This window comes from Argentina silus, assembly GCF_951799395.1.
Source record: "Argentina silus genome assembly, chromosome: 18".
NCBI classification, from domain to species: Eukaryota; Metazoa; Chordata; class Actinopteri; order Argentiniformes; family Argentinidae; genus Argentina; species Argentina silus.
Window position 1 is genome coordinate 17,861,203 of NC_139672.1, and position 17,500 is coordinate 17,878,702.

General features: G+C 48.2%; 1 protein-coding gene across 10 annotated transcripts in view; it reads left to right on the top strand.

Annotated features, from left to right (window-relative positions):
- LOC310818996 (CSC1-like protein 2) overlaps positions 1-13,082 on the top strand; it is a 29,884-nt gene extending 16,802 nt beyond the window's left edge. The window contains exons 18-27 of one of the 10 annotated variants that reach the window (XR_014554746.1): positions 3,243-3,308; positions 4,690-4,852; positions 5,003-5,108; positions 6,847-7,014; positions 8,549-8,685; positions 8,885-8,965; positions 9,207-11,225; positions 11,307-11,375; positions 11,506-11,530; positions 11,666-13,082. Coding sequence is in view for 4 of the 10 variants with exons in the window: in XM_083690156.1 (XP_083546282.1) it covers positions 3,243-3,308; positions 4,690-4,852; positions 5,003-5,108; positions 6,847-7,014; positions 8,549-8,685; positions 8,885-8,965; positions 9,207-9,392 (907 nt within the window). In the remaining 6 variants the exon portion in view is untranslated. Of the gene's footprint in view, positions 1-3,242; positions 3,309-4,689; positions 4,853-5,002; positions 5,109-6,846; positions 7,015-8,548; positions 8,686-8,884; positions 8,966-9,206 lie in introns of all 10 variants that reach the window. The other 9 variants (XR_014554743.1, XR_014554745.1, XR_014554741.1 and 6 more) reach the window with 9 other exon arrangements.
- Positions 13,083-17,500: the final 4,418 nt, after the last annotated feature.

The following is a 17,500-nucleotide window of genomic DNA, read 5'->3' on the forward strand; positions in this document are numbered from 1 at the left end:
ACCTCTCCTCTACCTCTACCTCTCCTCTACCTCCCCTCTACCTCTCCTCTACCTCTCCTCTACCTCTACCTCCCCTCTACCTCCCCTCTACCTCTCCTCTACCTCTCCTCTACCTCCCCTCTACCTCTCCTCTACCTCTACCTCTCCTCTACCTCTACCTCTCCTCTACCTCCCCTCTACCTCTCCTCTACCTCTCCTCTACCTCCCCTCTACCTCTCCTCTACCTCTACCTCTCCTCTACCTCTACCTCTCCTCTACCTCCCCTCTACCTCCCCTCCACCTCTACCTCCCCTCTACCTCTACCTCCCCTCTACCTCCCCTCTACCTCTACCTCTCCTCTACCTCTACCTCTACCTCTCCTATACCTCTACCTCCCCTCTACCTCTACCTCTCCTCTACCTCCACCTCTCCTCTCCCTCTACCTCCCCTCTACCTCTCCTCTCCCTCTCCTCTACCTCCCCTCTCCCTCTCCTCTACCTCCCCTCTACCTCTACCTCTACCTCTCCTCTACCTCTCCTCTCCCTCTACCTCCCCTCTACCTCTACCTCTCCTCTACCTCTCCTCTCCTCTCCTCTACCTCTCCTCTACCTCCCCTCTACCTCTACCTCTACCTCCCCTCTACCTCTACCTCTCCTCTACCTCTACCTCTACCTCTACCTCTACCTCCCCTCTACCTCTACCTCTCCTCTACCTCTCCTCTACCTCTACCTCTCCTCTACCTCTACCTCTACCTCTCCTATACCTCTACCTCCCCTCTACCTCTACCTCTCCTCTACCTCCACCTCTCCTCTCCCTCTACCTCCCCTCTACCTCTCCTCTCCCTCTCCTCTACCTCCCCTCTCCCTCTCCTCTACCTCCCCTCTACCTCTACCTCTACCTCTCCTCTACCTCTCCTCTCCCTCTACCTCCCCTCTACCTCTACCTCTACCTCTCCTCTACCTCTCCTCTACCTCTCCTCTACCTCTACCTCTACCTCTACCTCCCCTCTACCTCTACCTCTCCTCTACCTCTACCTCTCCTCTACCTCTACCTATACCTCTACCTCTACCTCTCCTCTACCTCTACCTCTCCTCTACCTCCCCTCTACCTCTACCTCTACCTCTACTCCTACCTCTCCTCTACCTCCCCTCTACCTCTACCTCTCCTCTACCTCTACCTCTACTCTACCTCTACCTCTACCTCTCCTCTACCTCCCCTCTACCTCCCCTCTACCTCTACCTCTCCTCTACCTCTACCTCTCCTCTACCTCTACCTCTACCTCCCCTCTACCTCTACCTCTCCTCTACCTCTCCTCTACCTCTACCTCTACCTCTCCTCTACCTCCCCTCTACCTCTACCTCCCCTCTCCTCTACCTCTACCTCTCCTCTACCTCTACCTCTCCTCTACCTCTACCTCTCCTCTACCTCTACCTCTCCTCTACCTCTCCTCTCCCTCTCCCTCTCCCTCTCCCTCTACCTCTCCTCTACCTCTCCTCTACCTCTACCTCCCCTCTACCTCTACCTCTACCTCTCCTCTACCTCTACCTCTACCTCTACCTCCCCTCTACCTCTCCTCTACCTCTACCTCTCCTCTCCCTCTCCCTCTCCCTCTCCTCTACCTCCCCTCTACCTCTCCTCTACCTCTACCTCTCCTCTACCTCTACCTCTACCTCTCCTCTTCCTCCCCTCTACCTCTACCTCTACCTCTCCTCTACCTCTACCTCTCCTCTACCTCTACCTCTACCTCTCCTCTTCCTCCCCTCTACCTCTACCTCTACCTCCCCTCTACCTCTACCTCTCCTCTACCTCTACCTCCCCTCTACCTCCCCTCTACCTCTACCTCTCCTATACCTCTACCTCTACCTCTCCTCTACCTCCCCTCTACCTCTACCTCTCCTATACCTCCCCTCTACCTCTCCTCTACCTCTCCTCTACCTCTACCTCTCCTCTACCTCTCCTCTACCTCCCCTCTACCTCTACCTCCCCTCTACCTCTACCTCTCCTCTACCTCCCCTCTACCTCTCCTCTACCTCTCCTCTACCTCCCCTCTACCTCTACCTCTACCTCTCCTCTACCTCCCCTCTACCTCTCCTCTACCTCTCCTCTACCTCTCCTCTACCTCTCCTCTACCTCTACCTCTACCTCTCCTCTACCTCCCCTCTACCTCTCCTCTACCTCTCCTCTCCCTCTCCCTCCCCCTCTACCTCTCCTCTACCTCTACCTCTCCTCTACCTCCCCTCTACCTCTACCTCTACCTCTACCTCCCCTCTACCTCTCCTCTACCTCTCCTCTACCTCTACCTCTCCTCTACCTCTCCTCTACCTCTACCTCTCCTCTACCTCCCCTCTACCTCTACCTCTACCTCTACCTCCCCTCTACCTCTACCTCTCCTCTACCTCTACCTCCCCTCTACCTCTACCTCTCCTCTACCTCTACCTCACCTCTACCTCTACCTCTCCTCTACCTCCCCTCTACCTCCCCTCTACCTCTACCTCCCCTCTACCTCTACCTCCCCTCTACCTCCCCTCTACCTCTACCTCCCCTCTACCTCCCCTCTACCTCTACCTCTCCTATACCTCTCCTCTACCTCCCCTCTACCTCCCCTCTACCTCTCCTCTACCTCCCCTCTACCTCTACCTCTCCTCTACCTCCCCTCTACCTCTCCTCTACCTCCCCTCTACCTCTCCTCTACCTCTACCTCTACCTCCCCTCTACCTCTCCTCTACCTCTCCTCTACCTCTACCTCTCCTCTACCTCCCCTCTACCTCTACCTCTCCTCTACCTCCCCTCTACCTCTCCTCTACCTCTCCTATACCTCCCCTCTACCTCTACCTCTCCTCTACCTCTCCTCTACCTCTCCTCTACCTCTCCTCTACCTCTACCTCTCCTCTACCTCTCCTATACCTCTACCTCTCCTCTACCTCTCCTATACCTCTACCTCTACCTCTCCTCTACCTCTCCTCTACCTCTCCTCTACCTCCCCTCTACCTCCCCTCTACCTCTCCTCTACCTCTACCTCTACCTCTCCTCTACCTCTCCTCTACCTCTACCTCTCCTCTACCTCCCCTCTACCTCTACCTCTCCTCTACCTCCCCTATACCTCTACCTCTCCTATACCTCTACCTCTCCTCTACCTCTCCTCTACCTCTACCTCCCTCTCTATCTCTCTCTCTCTCTCTGATAGAGTAAGATTTTGACCATTATTTGAATAAAAATAAGCTGATTGATATAATAATCCTCCTCTTCCTCCTCCTCCTCCTCAGTCTGGACGTGTTCTTCCGTTGGCTGTTTGATAGGAAATTCCTGGCTGACGCTGCGGTCAGATTTGAGTAAGTAGTTAATAGTTGTTAATAGTTAGTAGTTCATAGTTCATAGTAGTTCGTAGTTAATAGTTAGTAGTTCATAGTTCATAGTAGTTAATAGTAGTTAATAGTTAGTAGTTCATAGTAGTTAATAGTAGTTAATAGTTAGTAGTTCATAGTTCATAGTAGTTAATAGTAGTTAATAGTTAGTAGTTCATAGTTCATAGTAGTTAATAGTTAGTAGTTCATAGTAGTTCATAGTAGTTAATAGTTAGTAGTTCATAGTTCATAGTTAGTAGTTCATAGTTCATAGTTAGTAGTTCATAGTTCATAGTTAGTAGTTCATAATTAATAGTTAGTAGTTCGTAGTTAATAGTAGTTAATAGTTAGTAGTTCGTAGTTAATAGTAGTTAATAGTTAGTAGTTCGTAGTTAATAGTAGTTAATAGTTAGTAGTTCGTAGTTAATAGTAGTTAATAGTTAGTAGTTCATAGTTCATAGTAGTTAATAGTTAGTAGTTCATAGTTCATAGTAGTTAATAGTAGTTAATAGTTAGTAGTTCATAATTAATAGTTAGTAGTTCATAGTTAATATTTTGTAGTTAATAGTTAGTAGTTCATAGTTAATTGTAGTTAATAGTTGTTAATAGTAGTTCGTTGTACTTAATAGTTAGTAGTTAATAGTAGTTAACTGTTAATAGTAGTTAATAGTTAATAGTAGTTAGTAGTAGTTAATAGTTAGTAGTAGTTAATAGTTAGTAGTTAATAGTTAGTAGTAGTTAATAGTAGATAGTAGATGATTAGATTAGATTAGATTCAACTTTATTGTCATTGTGCAGAGTACAAGTACAGAGACAACGAAATGCAGTTAGCGTCTAACCAGAAGTGCAAAATAGCAGAAAGTGCAATGAACAGTATTTACAGGTAGTGCAATATATGATCAGTAGTAGTGCAGTATAATATAGTATAGTATAAGCAGTATATATAGCAGTGCAGTATAGCAGTATGTGAGTAGCAGTAGCATTATAGCAGAATAAATAGTTACAGTATGAGCAGTGTAGCGGCATATGAGCTGTATAGGTAATGCAGTCTAGCAGTATATATGTATTAACAGATAATAGTTAATAGTTAGTAGTAGTTAATAGTTAGTAGTAGTTAATAGTAGATAGTAGTTAATAGTTAGTAGTTAATAGTTAGTAGTTAATAGTTAGTAGTAGTTAATAGTAGATAGTAGTTAATAGTTAGTAGTAGTTAATAGTTAGTAGTAGTTAATAGTAGATAGTAGTTAATAGTTAGTAGTAGTTAATAGTAGATAGTAGTTAATAGTTAGTAGTTAATAGTTAGTAGTTCATTTCTGTGTGTGACTGTGTGTTAGTTGCTGATGCCCCCCCCCGCCCCCCCGCCCCCCAGGTGCGTGTTCCTGCCTGACAACGGAGCGTTCTTTGTTAACTATGTCATCGCGTCGGCGTTCATTGGCAACGCCATGGACCTGCTGCGTATCCCGGGGTTACTGATGTACATGATCCGCCTGTGTCTGGCCCGCTCAGCCGCAGAGAGACGCAACGTCAAGAGGGTGAGCTGCTTCCTTTAGAACACACCTCACTTCCTGTAGAACACGCCTCACTTCCTGTAGAACACATCCCACTAGCGTCATGAGGACCAAACAGATCAATCAGCCAATAGAACGTCAGAACCAACTGTGTGTGTGTGTGTGTGTGTACAGCACCAGGCCTATGAGTTCCAGTTCGGCGCGGCCTACGCCTGGATGATGTGTGTGTTCACCGTGGTCATGACCTACAGCATCACCTGCCCCATCATCGTACCCTTCGGTAGGTCACCAGCCGACCAATCACAGGGCTCAGAGACTGTGTGATATACAGTTAGGTCCGGAAATATTTGGACAGTGACACAATGTTGATAATGTTGTCTCTGTACGCCACCACAATGGATTTGAAATGAAACAATCGAGATGCAACTGAAGTGCAGACTTTCAGCTTTAATTCAAGGGGTTGAACAAAAATATCGTATGAAACGTTTAGGAATTGCAACCATTTTTATACACAGTCCCCTATTTTCAGGGGCTCAAATGTAATTGGACAAATTAACATAATCCTAAATAAAATGTTCATTTTTAATACTTTGTCGAGAACTTTGTCTGGAACCCCTGGACATCACCAAATGCTGGGTTTCCTCCTTTGTGATGCTTTGCCAGGCCTTCACTGCAGCTGTCTTCAGTTGTTGTTTGTTCGTGGGTCTTTCTGCCTTTAGTTTTGTCTTCAGCAGGTGAAATGCTCGATCAGGTGATTGACTCGGCCATTGCAGAATATTCCACTTCTTTGCCTTAAAAAACTCCTGGGTTGCTTTCGCAGTATGTTTTGGGTCATTGTCCATCTGTACTGTGAAGCACCGTCCAATCAACTTTGCTGAATTTGGCTGAATCTGAGCAGACAGTATATCCCTAAACACTTCAGAATTCATCCGGCTGCTTCTGTCTTCTGTCACATCATCAATAACCACTAGTGACCCAGTGCCATTGGAAGCCATGCATGCCCATGCCGTCACACTGCCTCCACCGTGTTTTATAGATGATGTGGTATGCTTCGGACCATGAGCAGTTCCAAGCCTTCTCCATACTTTTTTCTTCCCTTCATTCTGGTTCAGGTTGATCTTAGTTTCATCTGTCCAAAGAATGCTGTTCCAGAACTGGGCTGGCTTTTTTACATGTTTTTTGGCAAAGTCTAATCTGGCCTTTCTGTTCTTGAGGCTTATGAATGGTTTGCATCTTGTGGTGAACCTTCTGTATTTGCTCTCGTGAAGTCTTCTCTTCATGGTAGACTTGGATAATGACATGCCGACCTCCTGGAGAGTGTTCTTCACTTGGCTGGATGTTGTGAAGGGGTTTTTCTTTACCATGTGAAGGATCCTGTGATCATCCACCACTGTTGTCTTCCGTGGACATTCAGGCCTTTTTGTGTTGCTGAGCTCACCAGTATGTTCTTTTTCTCTCTGAATGTACCAAACTGTTGATTTGGCCACTCCTAAGGTTGCTGCTATCTCTCTGATGGATTTGTTTGTTTTTGCAGCCTAAGGACGGCCTGTTTCACTTGCACTGAGAGCTCCTTTGACCGCATGTTGTGCGTTCACAGCAACAGCTTCCAAATGCAAATGCCACACTTGGAATCAACTCAGACCTTTTACCTGCTTAATTGATACAGAAATAACAAAGGAATAGCCCACACCTGTCCATGAAACTGCTTTTGAGTCAATTGTCCAATTACTTTTGGTCCCTTGAAAAAGAGGTGGCTACATATAAAAGCTGTGATTCCTAAACCCTTCCTCCAATTTAGATGTGAATACCCTCAAATTAAAGCTGAGTCTGCACTTTAAGCCCATATTCATTATATAACTGTAACTTGAATATGTTTTGGTAAACAGCTAAAATAACACAAATTGTGTCAAAGTCCAAATATATATGAACCTAACTGTATGTATTTGTTTGTTATTATCCCTAGGCATTTATTAAAAACAGCTAGATACTGAAACTAAATGTATCCCCCCCCCCCCCAGGGCTGATGTACATGCTGCTGAAGCACCTCGTGGACAGGTACAACATGTACTACGCCTACCTGCCCTCCAAGCTGGACAAGAAGATCCACTCTGGAGCCGTGACCCAGGTGGTGGCAGCTCCCATCCTCTGTCTGTTCTGGCTGCTCTTCTTCTCCACCGTACGCACAGGTACACACACGTCTACACACACGTCTACACACGTCTACACACACGTCTACACACGTCACGTCTAACACGAGAGAAACTTGTACAGGGGGGTAGTGGGGGTGAAGAGGTCTCTAGGGTTAGTACAGGAGTTAGGGTTAGTACAGGGGGGTAGTGGGGATGAAGAGGTCACTAGGGTTAGGGTTAGTACAGGGGGGTAGTGGGGGTGAAGAGGTCTTTAGGGTTAGGGTTAGTACAGGAGTTAGGGTTAGTACAGGGGGGTAGTGGGGATGAAGAGGTCACTAGGGTTAGGGTTAGTACAGGGGGGTAGTGGGGGTGAAGAGGTCTTTAGGGTTAGGGTTAGTACAGGAGTTAGGGTTAGTACAGGGGGGTAGTGGGGATGAAGAGGTCACTAGGGTTAGGGTTAGTACAGGGGGGTAGTGGGGATGAAGAGGTCACTAGGGTTAGGGTTAGTACAGGGGGGTAGTGGGGGTGAAGAGGTCTTTAGGGTTAGTACAGGGGGGTAGTGGGGGTGAAGAGGTCTCTAGGGTTAGGGTTAGTACAGGGGGGGTAGTGGGGGTGAAGAGGTCTCTAGGGTTAGGGTTAGTACAGGGGGGTAGTGGGGGTGAAGAGGTCTTTAGGAGGGACAGTTAAGATGTAGCCTGAAGAGATGGGTCTTCAATCTACGGCGGGAGATTGGTAGTGACTCTGCAGTCCTGACAGCCGTGTGAAGCTCCTCCCACCAGTGGGGCGCCAGGACAGTGAAAAGCCGTGACCGAGTAGCGCGGCTGCTGCATCCACGTAGAGGCGGCGGTGCCAGGAAGACAGCCGAGGTGGAAGAGCGGAGTGATCGGGCCGGGGGGCTTTGGGGGCTGACCATTGCTTGGAGGGTGCGGAGGAGGGGGGTGACATGGGAGAATTTGGGGAGGTTGAACACCAGATGGGCGGCAGCGTTCTGGATGAGCTGCAGAGGCCTGATGGTGGAGGCGGGGAGACCGGCCAAGAGTGCGTTGCAGTAGACACACACACACACACAAAAATTCGGAAAGTATTCAGACCCCTTCACTTTTTCCACATTTTGTTATGTTCCTGCCTTATTCTAAAATGAATTCAATTCATTTTTTCTTCATCAATCTACACATCAATACCCCATAATGATGAAGCCAAAACAGGTTTTTAGAAATGTTTGCTAATTTATTAAAAAAAATATCACATTTAGATAAGTATTCAGACTCTTTGCTATGACACTCAAAATTGAGCTCAGGTGCATCATGTTTCCATTGATCATCCTTGAGATGTTTCTACGACTTGATTGAAGTCCACCTGTGGTAAATTCAATTAATTGGTCATGATTTGGAACGGTACACACCTGTCTGTATAAGGTCCCGCAGTTGACAGTGCATGTCAGAGCAAAAACCAGGCCATGAGGTCGAAGGAATTGACCGTAGACCTCCGAGACAGGATTGTGACTGTGTTCTCCTGTGTTCTCCTGTGTTCTCCTGTGTTCTCCTGTGTTCTACTGTGTTCTCCTGTGTTCTACTGTGTTCTCCTGTCCCAGGGTTCGTGACGCCCACCTCCATGTTCACCCTGGTGGTCCTGATCATCACCATCGTTGTCTGTCTTTCTCATGTCTGCTTCGGTCACTTCAAGTACCTCAGCGCTCACAACTACAAGGTACGAGTCACCGTGCTGAAGGTACGACACACACACACACACACACACACACACATACACATTCAGGTAGCTACTCTTGTTCCCTTAGACGAGAAGCTGTAACCTGTCTTCTTCCTGCTTCTCTTCCCTCCCCCACCCTCCCTGCCCCTCCCCCACCGTCCCTGTCCCCTCCCCCACCCTCCCTGGCTCCGCCCCCACCCCTCCCCCTCTTGCCTTCCAGATCGACACCAAAGAGACTGATGTCGACGGGGTGGAGAACGGGCGCCCCCCTCGCTCCTCCCCCCCTGCCAACAAGTCCCAAGTAAGCCACGCCCCCCTCCTCTCTGGGATAACCAGGGGGCGGGGCTAGGGTTGAGTCACCAGCAGTTAACATGTTAGAAATGTAACAATAATAATAAACTTGAATTATTTTGCACCTTTTTCAAACAGTGTTATAAAGTGCTTTATAAATGTGCCTGATAAAACGGATATGAAAATCTGGTTCTCCTGCCATGTTAACTGTGTGTGCGTGTGCATGTGCGTGTGCGTGTGCGTGTGTGTAGCAGCAGCAGATGTACATCGCCCAGGTCCTTCAGGACCCGGCCACAGACGAGGCCGGTGCAGGCAGTGGGGAGGACGACCGCGGGTCCTCGCAGGACGAGGAGATGATCAACGCCGGGAACAGCCTCAACGAGGCCGACTTCCTGTCCGGAGAGGACAGCCTCATCGCTAACGAGGTTCACCAGTAAGGAGAGGAGAGGTGGAGGAGAGGAGAGGAGAGAAAGAGGAGGAGGAGGAGGAGAGGAGAGAAAGAGGAGGAGGAGAGGACAGGAGAGGAGAGGAGAGGAGAGAAAGAGGAGGAGGAGGAGGAGGAGAGGACAGGAGAGGAGAGAAAGAGGAGGAGAGGAGAGGAGAGGAGAGAAAGAGGAGGAGAGGAGAGGAGAGAAAGAGGAGGAGGAGGAGAGGACAGGAGAGGAGAGAAAGAGGAGGAGGAGGAGAGGACAGGAGAGGAGAGGTAGAGAAAGAGGAGGAGGAGGAAAGGACAGGAGAGGAGAGGAGGAAGACAAAGAAAGGACAACAAACGGACATCTTGAGTTTAGATTGGATTGTAAAAGTCTGTGGCGTCCAATGAGAGACCCCCCCCCCACATATACACACCCACACACACAGAGGGTTCTATTGTGGCAGGTGATGATGTGAACTCTGTCTGAGATGGCCGGTGAACTGTCTCCAGTCTGATGTTCTGATACAACTGGAACCGCTAAATAATAGAACAAAATAGAACCCTGGAACCTTGTTACTAGAACCCTGCAGAATGGAACATTGTTACTGGAACCCCTAAAGAATAGAACCCCTGTGGAACCTGGAACCCCTGTGGAAAGGAACCTTCTCACTAGAATCCCTGTGGAACCTTCTCACTAGAACCCATGTAGAAAGGAACCTTCTCACTAGAACCCCTGTGGAACCTTCTCACTAGAACCCTGCTCCGCTCTGGAACGTTGTGAAGAGGAAACCCTGGACACTCAGCTGCCAACAGACTGTAAATATTCTAAAGCCAAATGTTTTAGTGTTTTATTATTGTTTTGTCTCTGGTGGGGTGAGATGCAAACTGTTGCCCTGAGGAGGGGGGCCATTACCCACAACCCACTGGGGTGAGTTCCGGATGCGGAGGAACGGACACAAGGCTTCCAGTGGAATCATGTTCCTAAGCCCCCCCCTCCCCCCCCCTCCCCCCTCCCCTGTTGTTTGGTCTTTGTTTGATTTCACCTCTTCTACCTTAAAGGATAAACACACACACCTCCAACCATGAACATGGAGTGTTCCCTGTTCTCATCTGTAGTTTAGGGAGCAGAGGCTCCCTCCCATCCTGGAGCTCCTTAGAACACACCTAGAACACTCTCAACTCGAGAACATTAGAATGTTCCAGCGACAGTTCTTTAGTTGAGCTGGTGTTGTAGATGGGAGGAGGAGAGGAGAAGATGGGAGGAGAGGAGGAGGAGATGAGATGAGATAGGAGGAGGAGGAGGAGGAGGAGGAGATGGGAGGAGATGGGAGGAGGAGGAGTCGTCATCATGGTTCTGACAATCTTCCCAACATCTCTCTCCTCAACATCCACCACAGTCATCAGACCTGAGATCCCCCGTAGAGTTAGTACAAGATCCTCCTCATCGTAGAGTTAGTACAAGATCCTCCTCATCGTAGAGTTAGTACAAGATCCTCCTCATCGTAGAGTTAGTACAGGATCCCCCGTAGAGTTAGTACAGGATCCTCCTCATCGTAGAGTTAGTACAGGATCCTCCTCATCGTAGAGTTAGTACAGGATCCTCCTCATCGTAGAGTTAGTACAGGATCCTCCTCATCGTAGAGTTAGTACAGGATCCTCCTCATCGTAGAGTTAGTACAGGATCCTCCTCATCGTAGAGTTGGTACAGGATCCTCCTCATCGTAGAGTTGGTACAGGATCCTCCTCATCGTAGAGTTGGCCTAACAACACTAATAGCCGCTCCTCTGGTGTTAAACGTTGACCAAGCATCAGATCACTGGTTTGGTTTGCCAGGGCTAGGAGACAGACAGACAGACAGGCAGGCAGACAGACAGACAGACAGACAGACAGGCAGGCAGACAGACAGGGCTAGGAGACAGACAGACAGACAGACAGACAGGCAGGCAGACAGACAGACAGACAGGGCTAGGAGACAGGCAGACAGACAGACAGACAGACAGACAGACAGGCAGGCAGACAGACAGACAGACAGACAGACAGGGCTAGGAGACAGGCAGACAGACAGACAGACAGACAGACAGACAGACAGGGCTAGGAGACAGACAGACAGGCAGACAGACAGACAGACAGACAGACAGGGCTAGGAGGCAGGCAGGCAGACAGGCAGACAGACAGGGCTAGGAGACAGGCAGACAGACAGACAGACAGACAGACAGACAGGGCTAGGAGACAGGCAGGCAGACAGGCAGACAGACAGGGCTAGGAGACAGGCAGACAGACAGACAGACAGACAGACAGACAGGGCTAGGAGGCAGGCAGGCAGGCAGGCAGGCAGGCAGGCAGACAGACAGACAGACAGACAGACAGACAGACAGACAGGGCTAGGAGACAGACAGACAGGGCTAGGAGACAGGCAGGCAGACAGGCAGACAGACAGACAGGGCTAGGAGACAGGCAGGCAGACAGACAGACAGTATTCAGGGTACTTCTGAGTGTGTTTAGGGTAGAGACTGAGCCTGTCCCAATGAGTGCACTGGTGTACTCTGTAGGGTAGAAGTGTACATGTCGACACAGAACTTTAGCAGAGTCCTCCCCAGTTCTACTGACAGAACCTTCTAGAACCTTAGCAGAGTGCTCCCCAGTTCTACTGACAGAACCTTCTAGAACCTTAGCAGAGTGCTCCCCAGTTCTACTGACAGAACCTTCTAGAACCTTAGCAGAGTGCCCCCCAGTTCTACTGACAGAACCTTCTAGAACCTTAGCAGAGTGCTCCCCAGTTCTACTGACAGAACCTTCTAGAACCTTAGCAGAGTTCTCCCCAGTTGGAGGGACAGAACCTTCTAGAACCTTAGCAGAGTGCTCCCCAGTTGGAGGGACAGAACCTTCTAGAACCTTAGCAGAGTGCTCCCCAGTTGGAGGGACAGGCCTCTTATACAGCACCAATGAATAGCAATACTTCCACACGTTTGTGTCCCATCTACAGTCCTATGTAGAAGTGAAGTTGCCATGACGACGCTGTGGTCAGCTAGGGGTAAACCGGGAATCATCTAGGGGTCAACTAGAGGTCTCTGTAGTCCTGTGTGTGTTTTTTTTAAATTTCTTTTAATCACCATGACTCTGATGTGGACGATGTCTCCATGGTAACAATAAAAGGATGTTTCATCAACGTGTATCAGGAATGTGCAATAGCAACATTTAGCCAATGATGGAGGACTACAACTAGAGGACGACAACGATTGGAGGACTACAACTTTAGAAGACTACAACTTTAGAGCACTACCGTTTCAATAGTCTCAGGTGTTCTTTGTTTTCCAAAACAAATGTTTACATCCATTTTAGTTTAGTTTGTTTGATTGAACATTGTTCCGTTGTGTTGTTGTTATGTTTTGACACAAAGCGAAGCTATGAAGGCGGTAGCTATGGCAACACGGACAGGAACAGCACGTTCTGCTGTAGTGTCTCACTGCGGTACCACTGAGGTTTGTCCCAGTCGGCGTAGCGTAGCACCACGCTGGAGATGTCGTTGTGTGTGTGTGTGCGTGTGTGCGTGCGTGCGTGCGTGCGTGGTTTGACTCCTTCCAACAACAAAACACTCTGTTCATATTGGATGTTACAGTAAGCACAGTTACCCAGTACCAGTTAAACCAGTCCCACCAGTACCAGCTCTGCTCCAGAGATCTGCTCCAGTCTAACTGACTGGTCGAGGCCATTTCTAAAAGGCGGGGGGGGGGGGGGGGGGGGGGGGTATTAATTAGAAGGCACCCCTACAGACAGCGAGGGGGGGGGTATTAGAAGGCACCCCTACAGACAGCAGGGGGGGGGGGGGGTATTAATTAGAAGGCACTCCTACAGACAGCGAGGGGGGGGTATTAGAAGGCACTCCTACAGACAGCGAGGGGAGGGTATTAGAAGGCACTCCTACAGACGGGGGGGGGGGGGGGGGGGTTATTAGAAGGCACTGCTACGGAGAGGGGGGGGTATTAGAAGTCAGACAGCCGTGTCTGTCCTCTTGAAGGCCAATAAGATGCTGACATTCTGCGGCGACATCAGAAAGCTGTGTTGACTGACACATACAGCAGCCAATCGGAAGACTTTGTTTTGATACCAACGACGTATCACAGAGGTGCGGGTAACCATGGCGATGCTGGAACATCTACTGGACAGATTTGTTGTTTTCATAGTTTTTTTTTTTTTTTAAACCCGTTGGAACTGAAGTATTAGAGTTGAGTAGCAGAATGTGTTCTAGAAGAATCTGGACCATGTCAAATGCTACGACAGATTGTTTTTTTTTTTGCTCAAAGCTTACGATGGGGTGTGTGAATATGAAACATGTTTGTAAATAGCTGTGAGAAATCCACTATGATTCTGATGTTACCATAGGGAGTTATGTACAGTTTGTACGGGGCAACATATAAATATGAACACATGATCACACCTGTTGGTTATGTTCTGCTAGCGTAGCATAGTTTAGGGTGCTAGCAGCCTGGGGGAGTAGTCCTTTAATTTCTACGCTGTTGATTCACCAGCAGATGAACACTATTTATTTACTTTGACTCTCGTCTGAAGGTTCTCTGTGTGACTGGTGAAACGTTTGTCATATTTTCAGTTCCTTGATCAATAAAACTGGCATTCATCTTCCATGTTGAGTTATTGTTGTATAATCTGTCCTAGTGGTTTAAAACGCCTTTCAGCCTCATCCGCCATGTTGACTTCCTGCTTCAGAGAGAGGAGTTCCCTGCTTCCTCCATCAGGTGGCAGCAAACAAACTAACCCTAACCCTACATACCCTAAATACCCTAACACTACATACCCTAAATACCATAACCCTACATATACTACCCCTACATACCCTAAATACCCTAACACTACATACCCTAACCCTACATACCCTAAATACCCTAACACTACATACCCTAACCCTACATACCCTAAATACCTTAACCCTACATATACTACCCCTACATACCCTAAATACCCTAACACTACATACCCTAACCCTACATACCCTAAATACCTTAACCCTACATATACTACCCCTACATACCCTAAATACCCTAACACTACATACCCTAACCCTACATACCCTAAATACCTTAACCCTACATATACTACCCCTACATACCCTAAATACCCTAACCCTACATACCCTAACCCTACATACCCTACCCCTACATACCTTAAATACCCTAACACTACATACCCTAACCCTACATACCCTACCCCTACATACCTTAAATACCCTAACACTACATGTTTATGAAGTGTTTTGAGAGAGTGGTACTGGCACACATTAAGAGCAGCATGCCGGACACCCTAGACCCCCTGCAGTATGCCTACCGGCCCAACAGGTCCACCTCAGACGCTATCGCTGCTGTCCTCCACTATTCCCTCTCCCACCTGGAAAACAAAGACTCCTACATCAGGACGCTCTTTGTAGATTACAGCTCCGCTTTTAATACAGTTATCCCCCACAGACTCATCCACAAAATGTCCACACTTGGCCTGCACCCCACCCTCTGTGACTGGCTCCTAGACTTTCTGACTGGCAGGCCCCAGTCTGTCAGGATTGGCAATAGGACTTCAGCCAGCATTATTACAAATGTTGGCACCCCACAGGGATGCGTCCTCAGCCCCATCCTCTACACCCTGTTCACCCACGACTGTGTCGCCTCCCACAAGGACAACACCATCCTAAAGTTTGCAGACGACACCGCAGTGATAGGATGCATCACTGGCGGGGACGAAGCGGCTTACAGGAGGGAGGTGGCCAGTCTGGTAGCATGGTGCGAGGACAACAACCTCACCCTCAATACGGAAAAGACGAAGGAGATGATAGTGGACATGAGGAAGGAGAGGGGACCTCATCGGCCACTGTACATCCGGGAACTTGAAGTAGAGAGGGTGAGCAGTTTCAAATACCTGGGCGTCCACATCAGCGAGGACCTCACCTGGACACTTAACACCACTCAGCTGGTTAAGAAGGCCCAACAGCGGCTGTACTTTCTGAGGAGGCTGAGGAAGTTTGTCATGTCGCCCAAGATCCTCAGCAACTTCTACAGCTGCATTGTTGAGAGCATCCTAACTAGCTGTATCACTGTGTGGTACGGCAGCACTACTGCTATGGACCGCAGACGCCTGCAGAGAGTGGTGAAGACCGCTGAGAAAATCACCAGGACTCCACTGCCCTCTCTGCAGAGCATCTACCACCGCAGAGTCCACAGGAGAGCCGCCTCCATCCTCAAGGACCCCACCCACCCCCAGCACGGACTGTTCACACTTCTACCCTCAGGCCGGAGGTACAGAAGTGTTAAATGCAGGACCACCAGACTGAAGAACTCCTTATTTCCCACTGCCATCAGACTCCTAAACAACCCATAGGAGATTAATATAACCTTACTATCTCAATAACTGAACTTTCCAGTTTGCATAATTGCACTGCTACATTTGCACTGTTTTATTATTATTATTGCTGCTATTTTATTTTATGCCTTAAATTTTGCTGTCTTGTACATTTGTTTAGTATATATTGTATATTCTTTAGTATTGTATATTTTACATTGGTTGGCATTCTGCGGACAGCAAAGTAAGAATTTCGTTGTACAGTGAAACATGTTTTCTACTGTGCATATGATAATAAACACTTTGAATCTTGAACTACATACCCTAACCCAACATACCCTAACCCTAACCCTACATACCCTACATACCCTAACCCTACATACCCAAACCCTACATACCCTAACCCTACATACCCTAACCCTACATACTCTAACCCTACATACCCGACACATTAGAGTTAGAGTTAGGGTTAGGGTCAGGGCGCTGGTGCTAGGGGTTAGGGTTAGGGTTAGAGTCAGGGCGCTGGTGCTAGGGGTTAGGGTTAGATTCAGGGCGCTGGTGCTAGGGGTTAGGGTTAGATTCAGGGCGCTGGTGCTAGGGGTTAGGGTTAGATTCAGGGCGCTGGTGCTAGGGGTTAGGGTTAGAGTTAGGGTTAGGGGGTGTGTCTGAAATATTTGTGTGTATTTTCTTTCATCAGCACACCTGATGGCCTTGAGTCACATGACTTTCTCAGTTATTAGAAACTCAATTCCTCATTAACCCCAAAACCCCAAACAGCAACCCTAACCCCTAACCCTAGACCTTCTCCTCCAATGGGTTAGGATTAGGGTTAGCTCTAACCCTAGACCTTCTCCTCCAATGCATGAACAACAGAACACCTTCCTACAGCATCATCCTGTTACCTTCCTACAGCATCATCCTGTTACCTCCCTACAGCATCATCCTGTTACCTCCCTACAGCATCATCCTGTTACCTCCCTACAGCATCATCCTGTTACCTTCCTACAGCATCATCCTGTTACCTCCCTACAGCATCATCCTGTTACCTTCCTACAGCATCATCCTGTTACCTTCCTACAGCATCATCCTGTTACCTTCCTACAGCATCATGCTGTTACCTCCCTACAGCATCATCCTGTTACCTCCCTACAGCATCATCCTGTTACCTCCCTACAGCATCATCCTGTTACCTTCCTACAGCATCATGCTGTTACCTTCCTACAGCATCATCCTGTTACCTTCCTACAGCATCATCCTGTTACCTCCCTACAGCATCATCCTGTTACCTCCCTACAGCATCATGCTGTTACCTCCCTACAGCATCATCCTGTTACCTTCCTACAGCATCATCCTGTTACCTTCCTACAGCATCATCCTGTTACCTCCCTACAGCATCATCCTGTTACCTTCCTACAGCATCATCCTGTTACCTTCCTACAGCATCATCCTGTCTACCTCCCTGATGTGAGACAAGGTCAGGCTGGTAAAAGAAGGGAAGCAGAGGGTCAGGAAGTACAGACTAGGTGTAAAAATACATAATTTCATGTTTATTCATGAGTTCTTCATAATGATATTTTGGCAGTTATTTCATTTGTATTGTGTGTGTGTGTGTGTGTGTGTGTGTGTGTGTGTGTGTATAATGACATAATAACACAACACTGTCTACAGTATCTCTTCTACTGTCAAGTTGGTGAAGGGTGCTTTAACATGTTCACATCAGTGAAACATAAACACTTATTATGTGAGTGTCTGTGTGAGTGTGTGTGTGTGTCTGTGTGCATGTTTGTGTGAGTG